Below are 20,556 nucleotides of genomic sequence, written 5' to 3'. Positions count from 1 at the left end.
GATAATGACAGAACAAGATACTGTAGGCAGATATGGTTCTGTTTGGCGTCTGTATCTGCCCTCTGATGTTCTGAACAGTAAATTGTAGCTATTCCAGGAAAGCATCCTATAATGACGCAATGCAAAGTTCCACCCACCCTTCAAAGCAGGCTTCCCAAACTTATTTGGCCCACAAGGTCTGAGAAAACAATTAAATGTTTTGTCCCAAGTCTCTTTTTGGACATCAAAAAAAATAAATTCAAAAAAGACCAGCTCCAAGTAACTTAAATTTTGGAAAGCTGTTCCAAAGTACTCGCACGCATAACTGAGTGATATATAGATATATATTTAAGCAAGGTTTGAAATGTTTGTCCAATATTACAGCCGTTTGGGTAGCCTAGTGGTTAGAGCGTTCGACTAGTAACCGAAAGGTTGCAAGTTCAAATCCCCGAGCTGACAAGGTAAAAATCTATCGTTCTGCCCCTAAACAGGCAGAACAAATTCTTATTTTCAATGACAGCCTAGGAATAGTGGGTTACACTGTTCCTAGGCCGTCATTGAAAATAAGAATTTGTTCTTAACTGACTTGCCTAGTTAAATAAAGGTTAAATAAAATACAAATGATTTGTAAATATGTTTCCGGGTCCCTGACCATCCACTCAAGAAAATTGGCCAGGGGCTGAAACTAGTTGATGATCCCAGCTTTAAAGACCACCTTTCCTCATCTGCTCTCCTTCGTGATCACTTTGTTTGAAAGGACCTCCTACCATGCTGCTTCTAATATCCTGGCAAATCAGCGGTAATGAGCATTTTTCTATATCATTGTATTACCATCTTATACAATGACGCATTGCAAAATACCTCTACTTATCAGTTCCTGTGAGAGATAGCAGAGAGGAGAGGGGGGAAAAAAAGGAGGAGGCCACTTACGATCCAATCCGTTGGCGTATCTCATGCTGATCTCACAGTGGCCCCACACGGCACTGACGATCGGGTACAGCTTCTTCCCCTTCAGGCCTCTGAATGCCACACCGAGGTACTGTCCGTCCACCATGAAACTCAACGTGCCCTCGTCCATATCCAACACCACTAGAAGAGCGTCCGGCAATACGAAAGCTTCCTCAGGCTCTAAGAAACACGGATACGAAGGTAGGGAAACCTGGGCCCGGTTCTTACTGTCGTGGTACAGTCGGTTCCTGCCCAAGTCCCACCCCCAGGACTCCGAGTCACTGCCTACTAGTGCCGTGTAACCGACAGAGTGTAAGGGGGCGTCGGACGTGGCTACTCCCACCACAGCGTGTGTCCCTCGCTGTCTCGCCGGCCAGTGGATCCGCCAGACGTGGAGCCCCCGCGTATAGCCCACTCTGCCGCGGATGCAGTCGGTGCTCTGCGCTACAGGATGGCGGTGGAAGGTCAGTTTATCCTCCTCCTTGATAAAAACGTTGAGCGAGCGGTCCTCCGGGTTCCAGGCATGGCGGAGCTGGAGGTCAGGGGGCGCGGGGGGCATGTCCAGCAGCAGGTCCAGCCGCGGCGGCTTGTAGAAGTCAGGGCCCCGCAGCTCGGGGTGGAGGTGCCGGCGGTGGGTCGACGGGCGGAAGGAGGGCGAGCCACCCTCGCCACGACTGTCCACTGACTTGACGCCGCCAGAGATCTTCTGACCCATGGTGTTGGCGAGAAAGGGGGAGAGGGGCAGGGAGGAAGGTGTTAGTTTGGGTCGGTTTCGGTCCTCTGTCGCCCCGGCGTTACTTCATTAAAGCAGATTTCGGTGCAGTAACCAGGGGAACCACAGGGAGCAGTGATGACGCACTCCTGTCTGTGGCCGACTCCACAACGCCGCTTTCAAAAGGGGGCCGCCAACGACACTCCTGAGAGGAGAAAGCAGAAAGAGAGGAATGTGAGTGCATGTAAGGGTACGTTACAGCTTATGACTGCTCCGTTCTGGCCCAAATCGCTGCCTCCTTGCAAAACACACAAAAAAAAAAGTTCTAGAGACCAGAGAGAGAACGAGAGCTATAACAAAAACACACAAAGTGAGATGCAGTTCTACTCTAGGGGAAGTGAGGACACTAATGCTCCTTTAGATAATACATTTTCAATAACCGCCTTTTAGAAAAGCAGCCGAATCGGCAAAAAAAATAAATATATATATACATTTTAAATATATTGCTCTATCCGAGTTTCCAAAACCCCGCAAAAAAAAGAAAAGAAAAAAGAAAGTTTAAACAAAATCCCTCCTTGCTGCAGCGTCATTGATCCATGGTGATGTGAAAAAGAACGCTCTGTGAACTAGATAATGGAAGATTGGCTGATAAGCTAAAAATACTAGGGCCCTATGTAACAATAGCAGGCAGTTCCTGTTCGGGACACACACTTCCTGTTCAGCTGAAATGACACATCATTCTCTTCCAGGAATGAGGGATAGCTATTCCTGAACACAGGGAAAGGGACACTCATACCAGACTGACACACCGCTTGGGGGTAGACATACACACACACGTCAGCTGTGTGTGTGTGTGTAATATTATATAGTACTGTACACACAGATGATAGACTGAAATACAGGTCTACTGTTGCTATGTAAGCTAATATCCACAGACACAAATGCAGTACTGTACAACATAACACTCAGAGTGAGGTCAGCAACTGCCTGAGAGAGAGAGAGAGGTCTGTCTGTGTAAGTTAACAGGAAGGGGGGTGACCAGACGGCCAGACAGCCACACAGCTGTGAGTCCTGCCCCCCCCCCCTCCCCTCCCTCTCTCGGTCTTCCTCCCATTAAATGAGAAGAGGAATGAGGTCATGAGAGTTGGCAGTGTGTGTGTGGCACCAGAGAGTTCAGTTCCCAGCAGGGAGTGTGTGTCTGTGTCGGTGTGTCCAATTAACTGTTCCGAGTGTGTCATAAGTGGGCAGGTGGGTTAGGGCTGGGTTCTTATGGAAGTTTCTGGGAGAATGTCATTAGCTACTCAGTAACTGTAGCCAAACTGTAGTCGTGTGTGTGTGTGTGTGTGTGTGTGTCTAGGTGTAGTTCTGTACAAGTGTCTTTCTCCGTATTATCGGAGTCTATGGCTGCGTTTACACAGGTAGCCCAATACTGATATTTCCCCAATAATTGGCAAAACAGCTGATCTGACTGGTCAAAAGCCAAATTAGTGGGGGATAAAAATACAGAATTGGCCTGCCTGCGTTTACCCCGTTGTTTTATTGTATGTGTGCACCCCTTTGTGTTATTGTGTTATTGTGTGTGTGTGTGTGTGTACACACTAGAAGTCGACCGATTAGGATTTTTCAACGCCGATACCAATTGGAGGACCAAAAGAGCCGATACCGATTACAAAATGGGCCAATTTTTTCTTTTTAATAATGACAATTACAATACTGAATGAACACTTATTTTAACTTAATATAATACATCAATAAAATCTATTTAGCCTTAAGTAAATAATGAAACCTGTTCAATTTGGTTTATATAATGCAAAAACAAAGTGTTGGAGAAGAAAGTAAAAGTGCAATATGTGCCATGTAAGAAAGCTAACGTTTAAGTTCCTTGCTCAGAACATGAGAACATATGAAAGCTGGTGGTTCCTTTTTAACATGAGTCTTCAATATTCCCAGGTAAGAAGTTTTAGGTTGTAGTTATTATAGGAATTATAGGACTATTTCCCTATTGGATGTTCTTATAGGCACTTTAGTATTGCCAGTGTAACAGTATAGCTTCCGTCCCTCTCCTCCCTGGGCTCGAACCAGGAACACAACGACAACAGCCACCCTCGAAGCAGCTTTACCCATGCAGAGCAAGGGGAACAACCACTCCAAAGCTCAGAGCGAGTGACGTTTGAAACGCTATTAGCGCGCGCTAACTAGCTAGCCATTTCACTTTGGTTACACCAGCCTCATCTCGGGAGTTGATAGGCTTGAAGTCATAAACAGCGCAATGCTTGACGCACAACGAAGAGCTGCTGGCAAAACGCACAAAAGTGCTGTTTGAATGAATGTTTAAGCACCTGCTTCTGCCTACCACCGCTCAGTCAGATACTTAGATACTTGTATGCTCAGTCAGATTATATGCAAAGCACGACACGCTTGATAATATCTAGTAATATCATAAATGTGTAGTTAACTAGTGAGATTGTTTTTTATAAAATAAGTTTAATGCTAGCTAGCAACTTACCTTGGCTTACTACATTCGTGTAACAGGCAGTCTCCTTGTGGAGTGCACAAGGACTAGTTAACTGTAAGGTAGCAAGTTGGATCCCCTGAGCTGGCAAGGTGAAAATAAATGTTGTTCGGCCCCTGAAGGAGGAAGTTAACCCACCGTTCTTAGGCAGTCGTTGAAAATAAGAACTTGTTAACTGACTTGCCTAGTTAAATAAAGATTAAATCAAGGTGTACATTTTTTTATTGGCAAAATAGGTGTCCAAAAATACTGATTTCCGGTTGTTATGACAACTTGAAATCGGCCCTAATTAAAAATCGGCCATTCCGATTAATCAGTCGACCTAGAGTGTACAACAGCATGTCCATTCCTCCCATTTCCCCCAGATGGCTCCTCTACATCGAGCTCAGCTGGCCTAGACCCAGTCTGGGAGGGCATGTGGGTGCTAACCTATGCATTACGGCTTCCTCAAGGGGGTGCTTGACCTCTGACCTGCAACACCACATTACCCCTCTGAAGGGGGCTAGACCCAGAGGTTGCAGTGAAGAGCTGCAACATACCAGCTGTTTCCATTTAGATCCTACCATCCCGTTTGAGTTAGACCGCTCTCCTCTCGTTCTCACCCATCTCTGGCACACTCCCTCGCTCCCCACAGCCTTCTGACGACTTATTTAGGAGAGTCATCCCTTCCTTTAGCTGGGCTAGACAGGTATGGCAGTTAGGGGAGCAGAAAGGACAGCATATAGGATGGGAAAGACCTAAATAATATTTGTTCTTTCTTGAGGGAGACAGAAAAGCATGAAATGGGGGTATATGAAGAGAAAGCAAGAGAGCGCGAGCAAGAGTGAACGCAGGACAGAGCGAGAACGAAGCCACAGACCAACAGAGAAAGTCACTGAAAAAGACCGAACCAAACAAAGGGATGTGTAACATTGGTGTGGGTGACTTGGCTACCTTCCCTCTAACAACGCTTAAAAAATAAAAATCAGTTGCATAATGCGTGTATAAAATCATTGCTCGGTCCCTTCTGCCTCAGAGCCATGCTTTCATGCATATCCAAAATGCTCTGATTGGGGAGACGGGCTTTGATGTGACACACACACGCAATCTCACTCTCAGACACAGCTCCTTCACACGGACATTATTTTTGTCACAGTAGAGTCATTACCTCGGAACAGCTACACACAAACACAAGATGGAGGACTTCTAGGGAAAACTCATAATGTTTGGGAAATTACCAAAAAGATCACGGTCTGTCGGCTTCACAGGAGGAATAACCCAGACCAGCCTGTTAACGGGAATCCAAAACAGTGTGTTTAAAAAAGACCAACACATACCTAGCAACCCTGGTTCCAATTAGTGGTGCGTGTGTTGCTATGAAGTGTGAACTGCAGTGGAGAGTAAAGCCTTTATAAACTATTCGACAACAACCGTTAGCGTCTACATAATTGAGATTCATTTCTATTGAGGATATGCCAGCGGTAGGTAGTATGCAGTATGTGATTATTTAGAGTACGTCAATAGACAGAATTCCACAGGATGATTAATCTTTAAGAGATAAGGAAGGATACTCCACACTGCTAACAGGGGCCGTTGATCCTATTAAGCCAAGGAGAAAACGGCGGGAGAGCTCTCAATCAATCAATTTATTTACTCGGTTTATTTCCATCCTTCTCCCTCCAACTTTCCCTGTCAGTTTATTTAGCCACTCTCCCTCCAGTCACCGCTCCAAAATACTACATACGCCAGCCATACTCAGACGGAACACTGTCCGGATCCAGAACGGACTCAATACGCGGGGTCAAAGCTTTCTTTTAAAGAACCCAGTAGAATGCCATTTTGCAATCAACTATTTATTTAACTAGGCAAGTCAGTTAAGAACAAATTCTTATTTACAAATGATGGCCTATCAAAAAAAAGCCTCTTGCAGGGACAGAGGCCTGGCATTAAAAATAAATAAGTAAATAAAGAACACATCACAACACTACATAAAAAGAGAGAGACCTAACATAGCAAGGCAGTTACACATAACACAGCATGGTAGCAACACAACAGGGTACAAACATTATCGGGCACAGACAACAGCACAAAGGGCAAGAAGGTAGAGACAACAATACATCACACAAAGCATCCACAACTGTCAGTAAGAGGGTCCATGATTGAGTCTTTGAATGAAGAAATTGAGATAAAAATGTCCAGTTTGAGTGTTTGTTGCAGCTCGTTCCAGTCGCTAGCTGCAGCGAACTGAAAAGACGAGACCCAGTGATGTGTATGCTTTGGGGACCTTTAACAGAATGTGACTGGCAGAACGGGTGTTGTATGTGGAGGATGAGAGCTGCAGTAGATATCTCAGGGGGGCGTGAGGCCTAAGAGTGTTTTATAAATAAGCATCAACCAGTGGGTCTTGCGATGGGTATACAGAGATGACCAGTTTACAGAGGATTATAGAGTGCAGTGATGTGTCCTATAAGGAGCATTGATGGCAAATCTGATGGACGAATGGTAAAGAACATCTAGCCGCTCGAGAGCACCCTTACCTGCTGATCTATAAATTACGTCTCTGTAATCTAGCATGGGTAGGATGGTCATCTGAACCAGGGTTAATTTGGCAGCTGGGGTGAAAGAGCAGCGATTACAAGGAAACCGCAAGTCTAGATTTAACTTCAGCCTGCAGCTTTGATATATGCTGAGAAGGACAGTGCACCGTCTAGCCATAATCCCAAGTACTTGTACGAGGTCATTACCTCAAGCTCTAACCCCTCAGAGATAGTAATAACACCTGTGGGAAGAAGGGCATTCTTCTTACCAAACCACATGACCTTTGTTTTGAAGGTGTTCAGAACAAGGTTAAGGGCAGAGAAAGCTTGTTGGACACTAAGAACGCTTTGTTGTAGAGCATTTAACAAAAACAAAATCTAGGGAGGGGCCAGCTGAGTATTAGACTATCTTCTGCATATAAATGGAAGAGAGCTTCCTACTGCCTAAGCTATGTTATTGATGTAAATTGAGAAGAGCATGGGGCCTAGGATTGAGCCTTGGGGTACTGCATTGGTGACACTGCACTCTTTTGAGGTAGCTAGCAAACCAGGCCAAAGACTCCTCAGACACATCAATACTCCTTAGCCGGCCCACAAGAACAAAATGTTCTACCGTATCAAAAGCTTTGGCCAAGTCAAAAATAGCAGCACAACATCGCTTAGAATCAAGGGCAATGGTGACATCATTGAGGACCTTTAAGGTTGCAGTGACACATCCATAACCTGAGTGGAAACCAGATTGCATACCCGAGAGAATACTATAGACCTCAAGAAGCCAGTCAGTTGATAATTGACAAGTTTTTCCAACACTTTTGATAAACATGGCAAAATAGAAATAGGCCTATAACAGTTAGGATCAGCTTGATCTCCCCCTTTAAATAAAGAACCAACCGTGGCTGCCTTCCAAGCAATGGGAACCTCCCCAGAAAGGCGAGACATGTTAAAAAGGTTGGAGAAAGGCTGGCGATGGTACGGGCAGCAACCTTAGAAGTTTAAGGAGCTCCTTTAGCACCTCGTCCAAGTGACCGCCTGCAGGGAGAAACTTTGTAGCAGGGCAGGGGGGGGAAAGAGGGAGAAGCGTCGGGGATAATCGCATTAGAAGGGGTGGGAGATGAGGAAATGTTGGACAGGCAGGGAGGCATGGCTGAGTCAAATAGGAATCCTGACTTAATGAAGTAGTAATTGAAGAGCTCAGCCATGTGCTTCTTGTCAGTAACAACCACAACATTTAGGGACATGGGCAGCTGTGAGGGTTTATTCTCCAGGTCTTTAACCGTTTCCCAGAACTTCTTGGGGTTAGACCCACAGAGCGAGCACTGCGCCTTAAAGTAACCAACTTTGGCCTCCCGGATAGCCAGTGCACTTATTTCTCATTTGCCTGAACTAGAGCCAGTCAGCCTGAGTACGTGCCCAACTGTCTTCGACAGAGGGATTGATTCTATACCATTTTTGTTGTAACTAGACCATGGCAGGTAACATTCTTTAGCATGGTAGTTAAGTTAACATATCTAAACCTTGTAGTTATCATGGGCAGATTATGTGCCCATGGGCCTAGACCCACAGGGGTCCCCATTGATTTGGTTGCAATGTTTGAGCCACTCATATGAACACAGAGGAGACATCGCAAAATGAAAAATTATATATATATTTATTTTTTTTTATTTTTTTTTTACTTGCAGGAAATAAGTTTTAAAACTGCTAAATATATGCTCCGCCAACAAGAGGGGCGTGAACAAAACAATGTGAACATACACTAGATGTCTGCCAGGGTCGCTGTATTGAAGCCAACACGGTTATCTTGGCACTCCCCCACCTTGTAAAAAATATTTTGGAAGCTATAGAAATGTATTTATTAATGTCTACACACGTTTTTGACCAGTATATATTCTTTTACAGTTGCCTTAAAATCCATAGATTTCAATTATGTTAACTGAACATAAAAACCATGCATGGGTCACGAGGTGGTTTCTTTCTACGATGATAATTGACATCTGGAATTTTGCCACATAGGAAATGTGTGACCAAACAGTCTCAAATAATATTTGAGTACCCCTGACATACGCCCACCCCTTTCTCTGTGCCTTTGTTTCTTCATCCCGCTCTCTGTAGCAACAATAAATCATCAGCGAAGGGTAAAACAGCACTTACACCCTATCAGTGGGTACAAATTATATCATGCTGCCGACAAAACGGCCCAAGCAATTTGCATTGCTGCAATCAATGAATGCTTGATAGGCAGAGATGTCTTCAGGAACACACACACACACACAGCACTGTGATATGCCATGTGTTTTGGATTACTAGCCTTTATGGGAATTTTAAGTCATTGAGCTCTTGGTTAAAAAACATTGCACCAATATATCAGTTTGAATTTACACTGAACAAACATAAAATGCAACAATTTCAAAGATTATACTGAGTTAGAGTTCATAAGGAAATCAGTCAATTTAAGTAAATAAATTGGGCCCTAATCTATGGATTTCACATGACTCGGAATACAGAACACACAAAAAAAAAAAAAGGTGGGCGTGGATCAGAAAACCAGTCAGTGTGTGATGTAACCACCATTTCCCTCATGCAGCGCAACATCTCCTTCGCATAGAGTTGATCAGGCTGGTGATTGTGGCCTGTGGAATGTTGTCCCACTCCTCTTCAATTTCTGTGTGAAGTTTCTGGATATTGGGGGGGGGGGGGGGAACTAGAACACGCGGTCGTACACGTCGATCAAGAGCATCCCAAACGTGCTCAATGCGTGACATGTCTGGTGAGTATGCAGGCCATGGAAGAACTGGGACAATTTCAGCTTCCAGGAATTGTGTACAGATCCTTGCGACATGGGGCCATGCATTATCATACTGAAACATGGGGCGATGGCAGCAGACACACCGGCAGTCATGACCGCAGTAACATTTTCACGTGACCATTGAGACATGGTAATCTCGTTTTATGCACTCTGGACATGCTTGGTAGTACCCATCTCACTAACGAGCATCAAGTCCTAATGGCCTGGTACTCAGGGCTCTATTGTCCCTCTAACCACTGACAGCAATGCAAATGCATTGATGTCGAAAATCACATCAAAACACATATCAAGTCACTGTGATGATCAATTTGAAGAAAGAAGTTCAACAGCAGGTTGAAACAGTGGTAGTCGTTACAAAGCCTAACAAAAACGGACAGTGCTTTCTGATGATTAATTCAAAACATCCATACGCATATTAGAGTCTATGAATAGACCCTACGTATAGGCTTTTGAGTCCAAAGCCTGAAAAAAAAAAAACTGAATTAAAACGATGATTGTGCCTTGTACAATAGTTAGCCTACTGCATGCGTAAGTAAAAGTACATTTATGATAAGGTTGAGTAGTGGTTGACAGTGTATGTCGATCCACAGACGTTTAAAACAAACATTACAATAGTAATGAATGGCGGGGGTAATTTGTTCTGTTCTCCAAATAGCATTTTAGAGTAAACCCTAACCCGTCCCGCCATATCCTAGGTTTAGCTGAACTGACGCCAGTGGTATAAACTCATAGAAGGGCACTTAACACACACACACAGTTGCATGCTAGCGTTGGAGACACGCACAGCATACCAACCCAAAATGTACATGAACACGACTTCCTAACAGCTGTCTTCTCCCAAGCATAATGTTAGTCACTGCTCAAGGACTTTCCTCCGGACCCCCCCCCCCCACAAACAATAGGGATTTGAACACACAGTATGGGCCAGAGAAACCCACCACAACCTCTGCTACTCTCTAAATCACCTTATCTAAGAAAGGGGAGCGAAAGAGCGAGAGACGCACAAACATAATGGCAGACAGAGAGAAAGAGAGCGATAACAAGCCAAGCAAGAGGTCAGTAGCTGACAAAACAAAAAAGAGATGAAGTCAGAATGAAGCCCCGCTATCTAACCATCCCAGCAGCACAGCTCAGATTTACCCCCTCCCCTCTAACCTAAACATGGTAGGACAACAGAAACCTATAGCTGTGGCACAAACCATATTAGATGAATGCGGGGGGAATATATAGAAGTCAGAGGTATAGAAAATGTCAGGTTTTAGAATAGATAGAATTCAGGAGTAGATAAGTAAGGGGAGGGAAATCCGAGGACAGTATATGGGAGAATTCCCGACACACACGGAGCGGAGGAGGGAAGAGTATCCTGTACAGCTGGGGCCTCTGGTCCATTAGGGAAATTAAAGACGACAGGAAAAGACGGGACAGGGAAGAGAGGAAACACGCAGCGTCTGGGAGAAATCTGGTCAGCCATGAGAGAGATGCAGGATGCCACACACACACACACAGAGAAGAATAAACTCTTAGATAAGGAGTACATAGTCAAATAAACAGTACAGAGTGCATCACGAGGTGTCGGCATCCCTCATTCACGCACACAAAAACGTAACTTTCACAAAAGCCATCCACCTCGCTACCATGCGCTCTCTAACAGTCTTAAACAGGCCGCTTACAGTAAGTAGTAACAGCAGTGTAGCTCTTCTGTGAAACTCCGCGTCTCATGTTCCACCTCAAAGCCGATTAAAAAAAAAACTAATCAAGAGAAGAGCGGTGATAAAAGCTCTCCCTCTCTCCGTTGTGGAAAGAACAGAGAAGAGAACACAAGCCAGTTGAGTCCTGCTGAGGGAAAAGACTCCCTCTCCCTAGAGGTGACCCACCCTCTCTTCCCTCCCTGCCTGGCAGAAGCTAAGCCGTCCGGCCGCTATCGCTACTGCCCTCGGCGACTCTTCGTTGCCGTGGCGTCCGCCGCCTGTCGCTATCGAGCACTCTTCTTCTTCAGAGTTAGTTTCAGTTCAGCACAGAGCGAGAGTGAGTGAGTGAGCGAGAGAGAGACAGTAGGACAAGGATAAGAGGGAAGGCTGGCTGCCTCATGCTGAAAGCCAAACCCCTCTGATCTCATCAAGCAGGGTTACGACGGAGACCAGACAGACGGGCTGGGGGGGGACACACACACACACACACACACACACGCCCATTTCATTTCCCTCACCCCATCTGAGCCCAACCAACCCCCTCTGCCATACAGATACTGAGAGACAGGCAGCAAACACATAAAATACACACACGGATAGAACACCACACTTCTACAATCACATAGTCTAAGCCTATATTAAAATATAGTACAAAATATACACTTACCCATATGGTATATACTTTAGAATCGCAGGTACATATACAATCATGCCTTTATGCAGAATCTAAACACACATTTAGACATACAACGTAATACAATACAGATTTCATACACATACAGCAGCATTTAAACAGTTATTTATGTGCTCCATTCCAGACACACAGTTTGACAGCTTTTTCCTGCCATAGACAGACCAAATAAAAACTTCAGCTCAAGACACAGTATACACACACATCCCTCCGGCACCAGCACAGACAGCGTGAGTGTTCCATCGTCATGAATGAGGCACAGAGTATCTGAGTGGACTTCCTATTTCCTGGGCCACGCGGACCACCGGGGAGCACTAACTGACACCACACCGGGCCTGAACCTCCACCTCTCTGCACCACACACGCACACACAGACTACTCAATCGCCCCCTTTCACCCTCCCAGTCCCACCTCAGCCCACTACGGTGGAGCGAGGTAAAGGGGAAACGCGTAGCACTGTAAAAACACAAGCCCTCGCTGCGGATCAACGGAGTCAAATATACTTCTATAACCCCATTGACCTTACACTAAAATTACTCACTGTTAGCCATTATAGCCACGGAGGCTAGCCCACGCAGGTTAAACGGCCAACAATGTAGGCAGTCACCGTAGGCTAAACATAATATACATTACCAACGCTTGTGTTTCAGATTTTTTATTTTAAAGAAAGAATTAGAAAGTAACTACAGTGTGTTCAAAGATAGGCAACTTTGAACCAAACTGTTTCCCTCCTATTAGTTAGACATGCACGACATGGCAACCCCTTCAAATGAGTGAATTTGGCTATTTCAGCCACACCAGTTGCTGACAGGTGTATAAAACCTTTTTTTTTTTTTTTAAACGAGCACACAACCATGCAATCTTCATTGACAAACAGTAGAATGGCCTGTACTGAAGCACTCACTTTCAACATGGCACCGTCATAGGATGCCACCTTCCCATCATCATATTTCTGCCCTACTAGAGCTGCCTGGTCAACTAAGTGCTGTTACTGTGACGTAGAACCATCTAGGAGCACACAAGCGCAAAGAACAGGACCAGCGAGTGCTGAAGCACGTAAAAATGTGTCCCCGGTTGCAACACTCACTATAGAGTTCCAAACTGCCTCTAGAAGCAACGTCAGCACAATAACTGTTCATCTGGAGCTTCATGAAATGGGTTTCAATAGCCGAGCAGCCACTTCTCATCTCTGTGGTAGTCTAAGGGAATACACCTCTGCCTGTAATATTTCATTTGTAAGGGTGTGGTCAAGTGTACCAGTCAGGTACTGGTGAGGACCCTCCTTTTGGGGGTGCTCTGCAGGAGTGTCTGCCCTATGATGGGATGTGTGAGGTTTTCATCCCAACATTGACTTACACTGAATTGGGGATTTTTTTTATTTTACCTTTATTTAACTAGGCAAGTCAGTTAAGAACGTTCTTATTTTCAATGACGGCCTAGGAACAGTGGGTTCAGGGGCAGAATGACAGATTTGCATTGTCAGCACAAGGATTTGAACTTGCAACCTTCCGGTTACTAGTCCAACGCTCTAACCACTAGGCTACCCTGCCATCCCATACGTGTGGATAGCGTGTGCATTTAAGGGGGGGGGGGGTATAAATACTGAACCGTAACGATTTCAGTTGAAGGGAAAAATGACCACTGCTACGTCCTGACAATGTTATTGAGGTTACTGCTTATGTGTGAGGAAAGTGTCTCGAGCATCATTTTAAATGTTGAGACCAGAACAAGGGGAGGGACAAAGACGCTCAGACACGTTGCGCTCCATTATTGTGCACACTCTGTTTCATTATGTTTCCTGATGCGATCAGGACACGCAGGTTGAAATAAAAGAAAAACATTAAAACTCTGAACCAACTATATTAAATTTGGGGACAGGTCGAAACACATGAAACATTTATGGCAATTTAGCTAGCTAGCTAGCTTGCTGTTGCTAGCTCATTTGTCCTGGGATATAAACATTGGGTTGCTGTTGTACCTGAAATGCACAAGCTCCTCAACAATTAATCCACAGATAAAAGGGTAAACTGAGTTAGTTTCTAGTAATCGCTCCTTCTTTGGACTTTACATGGCGGTTGGCAACCAATTTCAAGGTGCATTACCACCACCAACTGGATTGGTGTGTGGGCCTCAGTTCATCTTTCAATCACTCACATGGGTATATCCTCCTAAAACCCATGAGGAGATGGGAGAGGCAGGACTTGCAGCGTGTCAAGCGTCCCCAAAAAATAACCAAGTTCTATTTATGGCAATGCAGACACTCGTGACGCGAGCGAGCAGTTTGGATGAAATGATTGAATAAGATGTACATTCATATTGCAACACTAGCCTGCATAATGCAAGCTGTGTGTTCAGCATGTAAGGCAACATATGACAGAAGATAAGCTGAATGTATCCAATTATAGACAAGCTGACTAACAAATAGCAGAAACATATCCCCCCAAAAATCCTGCACCCCCTACCGTATTTGGCTGTAGCCTACAGTGCATTTACTATATTAGCGGGTTAGTGTCGGGACTCAGATTTTCATAGTCAGCCAGTTGCGGATGGATTATTAGCAATTGCAGGCGGGTGCAGGTGAACAAACAGCTGACCCACGCATCACTAGTGTGTGTGCGCGTGTGAGCTGGGATGAAGGGGTGAGTGTAGGGTGTGCTTTGTTAAAGTGTGTGAGGGGGTTCATAGAAAGAATAGGGACCAGAGTATCCCATAGTCAGTAAGCTGCTCATAGGCCAGAGAGCAAAAGTGTGTGTGTGAACCATCTTCTGCCAACACACGTGTCGTAGACCAAGCCTCCCAACCGTTCAACACAAGGCCCAAGGGAGCGAGAAAGGGAGAAGGGGATGAATGGAGATAAGAAAAACAATGCAGGGTACTAGAGCCCTAAGGATTCGGATAGAGGAGGATGGAGAGAAAGAGGACGTGGAGAAAGGAGGGACGCTCATCTGGCAGTCGTCAAAGTGACCCCAGACAGATGGCAAACAAACAGAAAGAGGAAAGGTTCAGTTTGGAGAGGGTGATGGTGAAAGGGATGGGGAGGAGAGGGGGACAGAGGGAAGACTCACCCACTGCTCATCCGTCATCCTTCCTCCCATACGTGTGAACACACACACGTACGTTCAGGGGCCAACCACAATTTAAGTCTCTCTACTAGACTGTGAATAAATGTTCTCCAACACCATGTAAGGGCAGAGGAAATTTCTCTACAGCAGGGTTCCCCAACTGGCAGCACGGACGTATAAAACCCAGAAAATCAGTTCCAAGTGATACCATCCGCTCAAAGAAATTATCCCACAGCTGGATCTACTTGATAATCAGCATGAGAATGGGTCATCTTGCGTATAGACTATAATCATTCAGGGCAGACTACTGAAGCATGCACACAGACAGCTAGAGTAGGTAAATAATAGTACTACTAAGGTTTACAACTGATACAGGTAAGTGGAGTAGGATGCTGAGAGCTGAGACAGGAACAGAACGATATGTTTCCATCTTTCTCACACACACAGTCCATCTCTGTGTCAACATGCTTCTTGGGTCCCAGATAGCTGAAGGGAGTAGAAATTGAATTTATGATTCGTATAGCGCCTCCATCTCCCAACGTCGTTCTCGCTTCCGCTCTTTCCCTAACGCCGCCGTCCCCCCCCCCCCCCACTCCATCTTCCCAAACATTTCCTTAAAATTTTCCAGGAAACCCCAGTTCTTGTGATACAGACCGCACTCACCCAGACTGCGAGGGTCATAAGGGGGTAAAAGGTTACAGGTCACAGTTAAATCTGATTGATGGCCTCCACCCCCCCCCCCCCCCCCCATCTCCATGTCCCTCTCTCCCTTCTATCCTGGCATCTGCTGTCTGAGTCTGTCGCTCACGACCCTTTGTTGCCACGCATCAAGTTTTCCCCGAGCTATCCCACATTGCTGCTAAAATCTCACACACACACACACACACGTTCAATTTCATTAGTTGAATGTCCACCATGCAATCGTTTCTTTCCCGCTTTCCATTGTTGTCAGGTTTAATTGTGAAATTGTAACACAGCATATTGTCACTGGCTATTGTGCCAAAGAGGGCTATAGCTACATATGACAAAGAGATCCAGACCACTGTATTCTCTTTACATTAGATTTTTTTTTTTTAAAGGTACAAAAATGAAATCAATAAACGGGTCCATGCCTAATTCCATCAGAATTTTTGCAGAAAAATTGTTTCTTTGTTTAGTTTTTCCAGGTTTCGCTCTCAAAATGTAACTTTAATAGAAAAACAACATTGGACATTCTAAAGCCAGGTTGACAAAACCGTTTTCTGGTAAATGGAACAGTTGTCATCATTAACGACTGACAAACGTGCACACAGAGGGGCATTTGCGTGCCGTTGCCGCTTGAGAAAGTTTAAGGAAAATCCCTTAAGCATTTTGTTCATGTCTTAACAATCTTGGACAAAGTAATACATTGTCTAATAAAGTTCAATACATTAAGTTGATTCCACAGATTTTATAGGGCCCCATCTGGTGCATCCCCCCTTCCTTGTTGTTCTTCCCCCTTTCTAAAATAAGGAAAAACGGTGCATCCCTCACCTCACTCACTTATTCACTACTGGATATCAATCCGCTAGCTCGTGCCTACCAAAATAGTTAGATTTTTTTCACCACAGCAAGAACTAGGGTTGGTCGGTATCTAAATTTGCATACCTTCATACAGTTCCTGTACCATACGGTATTACCGGCAGTGCCATTTCTTTCCAAACATTTATTAATATTATATATAATTATAGTCCTAACAAATGCTAAAAAAGTACCAATGAATCATAGTGCTGACAAATGCTAAAAAAGTACCACTGAATTCCCATAGCGGATGCGAGCTAAATGCTAACAAGCGCAAGGTAACGCAAAAAAAAGTTCTACTTCATGAGCTGTGGTAATTGCAATATCTCAAAAAGGTTTGCGGCACACACAAAACAAATTTCAGGCAGCAGGGATCTTGATCCATTAAGGGATTGTCTCTGCTGCTGTAACAAAAAAAAAAAGCTTTATCTTGCAAACTAGCCACTTAGCTAGCAGGTAAAACCAAATGCATAACTGGAGCCATGAGCATGACACCTTTTATACGCTAAATTTAAAAGATTATATGAACAACATATAAAACGCAACATGCAACAATTTTACTGAGTTACAGTTCATACGGAAATGAAGAGGGAGGGAATGGTAGTGAACAGCATTTCTGCCTTGCCTCTGAAATATTCAGGGCACCAGTCAATGGACAGTAAACAGGAGCATGGCGCTGAGGTTTCACCCTGCATTCACTAGGTTTAAGAGGCTTTCAGTGAGGAGGGAGTGTGTGTGTGTAATGCACTCGTGTATATTCCCACATACAGCAATGTTTCCTCACCATTATTTACCTGGTTTAATCGGGGTCAATGCAAATAATCAAAGAGGTCAGCTAACACCACCACACCACCAGAGAGCTAGGCTCATACATGCTACGACTGACCTAGTTTCACTGAGTGTGTGATGTGCGTTTCTATATAAAGTGCCCACTGAAAGAGAAGACTTAGCAGTACCCCCAACCCCTTGGGAGTTTGGGCCGGCACGATACTGGGAAAAGGGTCCTGCCCCTTATCAGGTCAATGGCGCAGTGGTCCTTTGTATCTCAGTTGGTAGAGCATGGCGCTTGTAATGCCAGGGTAGTGGATTCAATTCCCGGGACCAGCCTTACGTAAAAATGGACGCACGCACAACTAAGTCGCTTTGGATATAAAACACAAAAGCGTATTATATTTAGCAATGTACATGTACCGTCTGCTATACACTTAAGAAATTACCCAGTTACAAATCGCCCAAACCATGGGTAAGACACATTCACATACTAACAATACAGTTCACTTAAGGATCAAATGGGTCAAGCAAGAATCAAACAAGAGCAATGCATTTATTACCTGTTGTTCTTAGGAAAGCAACATCGTCAGTCTGTTGGTGTGCTTCTGGTTCAAAGATCAGTACAACATATGGTGTGAGTCTGAAACAGATAAGAGGTAGAATTATCAAGCAAACAGTAGAGAGAACATTCTCATTTATGCTGCTGCTCAGATTTTTCACGAGTGGCACGTGTAGCTTATTTTGTCGGTCAATCACAAGTCATCAAAGTGGCACTAGTCTCTGGGTGCCGTGAAATGCAAGTTGGAATTAAAATGACGCAGTTAAAAGTGAAATGACAAGAATTGTCTACAACCATGAGCCAACAAGTAGGCTGCTGCTTAATATTTAGAATGGAGTTGTTGTTGTAATTGTGTAGGATGGGGACGGGTAGCGTAGCTGGGTTTCTCAACTCCACGATATATACCTTCGGAGTTAGGTTGCACAAATGTGGGCGGAGTGCATCTTCAACTACAGAGTCGCTGTTAGTCGATACAACCACCGACGGTTTCTGTGTATTTGATTAACATTTGATTAAATTGTACATTTTATTAAATCATTTCCACAAGGAAAGGCAGGCAGCTACAGAGGACATAGGTAAGTGTTTAAGAATTATTATATATATTTTTTTTAAGTATCGCCTGACAGCGGCTCGATGTGGTCGGAGATACAGTCCACACGCTCATCTCCATGCAACTCCATTGATGTACATTGTGGAGTTGGGAAAACACGTGGCTAGGTAAAGCGCAGCCTATGTAGCCACAAATAGCCAACCCAGCTAGCTAGCTTAACGAGCTTCTCTTCTCTGTCTGATGCAATCAAAACAGGTACCATGTCATCACACTGGATGATGAATAACCTACAGTAGTTACAGTAACTACTGCGTGTCAGTTTGGCTGCCGTGGTCTTTCAATCTCGCCACTCAGACACACATCCCCTCCCCCCACCTGCTGATCTCTGTGTGCGCGTCAACAGCTTAAGTTAATAACGATATATATTTTTATTTTTTATTATTCTGCCGCTTCCCTCACTTGGATCAGATCTGGACACAACCAGGTCTATACGGGGCCAGGTCTGGTTGTCCTCGGGTCTGTTCGGACTGGGTTTCCAGATTTTAAATAGTTATTTATTTGAGTAAGCCCCGGGTCCATTTTGGAACGGGTTCCAACTTGTTGGACCTGAGAAGACCTCAGAGAAAACAACACATGGAATGATGCAAATTGAGTGTGTGAAACACAAGACAAATGTGAACCGATAGTATTCAGCAGCAGACATGGCTCCCAGTGGAAGTTGCCCTGAGGCACAGATCTAGGATCAGCTTACCCTCCCTGAATCCCTGAGACGTCCTTTTCCTGTTGAAAAGCGATATCCCAAGTATAAACACAATGAGGTGCACACACACTAAAGGGTAAAAAGAGAAAGTGTTTTTTTAGACAACTGCCAACTTCAAGGAGTAGGGCATTCAAGGAGTTGGCTTGATGGGAAGTCGTCATGTCATCGGCCTCCCCCTTGCTTGAGGAACAATAAAGGAGCAAGAGAACAAACGAGGGAAAAAAACGAGACATCTTAGTCGTCGGACTGAGAGTGGAATTTTTGCATATGCACCACGGTTTTGAAACTCAATTTGCTATAGACTTTTTTTTTTTTTTTTTAATGGTTTCAGGTTTAAAATATCACCCTCAATGTGAATGAAGTGGACAGGAAAGTGTGTGGTGTGTGTTTGGCAAATATGGAGTTGTAGGTTAATCTTATTCAGATTCATAAAACATAAAAAACACACCAACATGCCCGTGCACACACAGGGTCATTTTTGTCAAAAGTGTATTTTCATGAGAGAGTATCTTTACATAAACACAGAACTGTCGGTCAAAGAGCCTTTTCAGATGGGGGCTCTTTGCACATCACGGACACACTTAGGAGATAGAGTACACACACACACATACAAACAGAGAGAGAAAACGCTGACACACTCAGCACTTTGCTGCACGGCCCAGGCCAGGGGAAAGCCCATGAGGCTGGCTGTCTGGTTTATGGTTTCTCCATTTCCTCAAGACCGGGGTGGGCTGTGGAGCTAAATAAGGCACTTTACCCTGGAATTAGTGGGAAGACAGGTCTCTCCCTCACACACAGAAACACACGCATGCGTAAACACACAAACATGCAGGCACACAATCTCTACAAAACAGATTTAAAAAAATAATAATAATCTTGTTTTCGAAGATCTCAGCTCAGGTTTAGAAACCAAATCAATAACTTTTACAGTATCAGTAATAGAGCCCTGCTTTTGAAGCATTGCATACAAGGCTTCTCATTCCAATTAAGGGCACACCTGTATATTTATATTCCAGACTGACATTCCACATTCTAATATGGAGTATATAGAGTACCACAGTATGAGTCATAGTACCCATAAATGGTTCCAATAATTTTTCACCACTCCCTTTACCTCGGAGGATTTTATAAACACTTCAAATAAAGGTCTGCGTTTCATATAGGCTTATCCTGGTTTGACGATGAGAATGGGGGCGTGCTCGGTCTTCATTTTCCTGTAGGCCACAATCCTCTCTTTTGTCTTGATCACGTTGAGGGACAGATTTTTGTCCTGGCATCACACAGCCAGGTCTCTGACCTCATCCTAATAGGCTGTCTCATCGTTGTCGGTGATCAGGCCTACCGCTGTTATGTCATCGGCAAACTTGGTGTTGGAGTCGTGCCTGGCCATGCAGTCGTGGGTGAACAGGGAGTACAGGAGGGGACTGAGCACAAACCCCTGAGGGGCCTCCATGTTGAGGATCAGC

General features: G+C 44.5%; 1 protein-coding gene across 2 annotated transcripts in view; it reads right to left on the bottom strand.

The window, feature by feature from the left end:
- Window positions 1–20,556, bottom strand: part of LOC109875259 (SPRY domain-containing SOCS box protein 4) — a 104,884-nt gene that overhangs the window by 51,634 nt on the left and 32,694 nt on the right. Inside the window, exons 2-3 of one of the 2 annotated variants that reach the window (XM_020467533.2) lie at window positions 17,782–17,861; window positions 910–1,844 (exon numbers count right to left, since the gene is read on the bottom strand). In XM_020467533.2, the coding sequence (XP_020323122.1) occupies window positions 910–1,642 (733 nt within the window). In that variant the 5' untranslated portion in view covers window positions 1,643–1,844; window positions 17,782–17,861. Of the gene's footprint in view, window positions 1–909; window positions 1,845–11,140; window positions 11,574–17,781; window positions 17,862–20,556 lie in introns of those variants that run through there. The other variant, XM_020467535.2, reaches the window with a different exon arrangement.

This window comes from Oncorhynchus kisutch, linkage group LG30, assembly GCF_002021735.2.
Source record: "Oncorhynchus kisutch isolate 150728-3 linkage group LG30, Okis_V2, whole genome shotgun sequence".
NCBI lineage: Eukaryota > Metazoa > Chordata > Actinopteri > Salmoniformes > Salmonidae > Oncorhynchus > Oncorhynchus kisutch.
The sequence above is the reverse complement of the archived record's forward strand: the minus strand, read 5'-3'. Positions and strand labels throughout refer to the sequence as shown.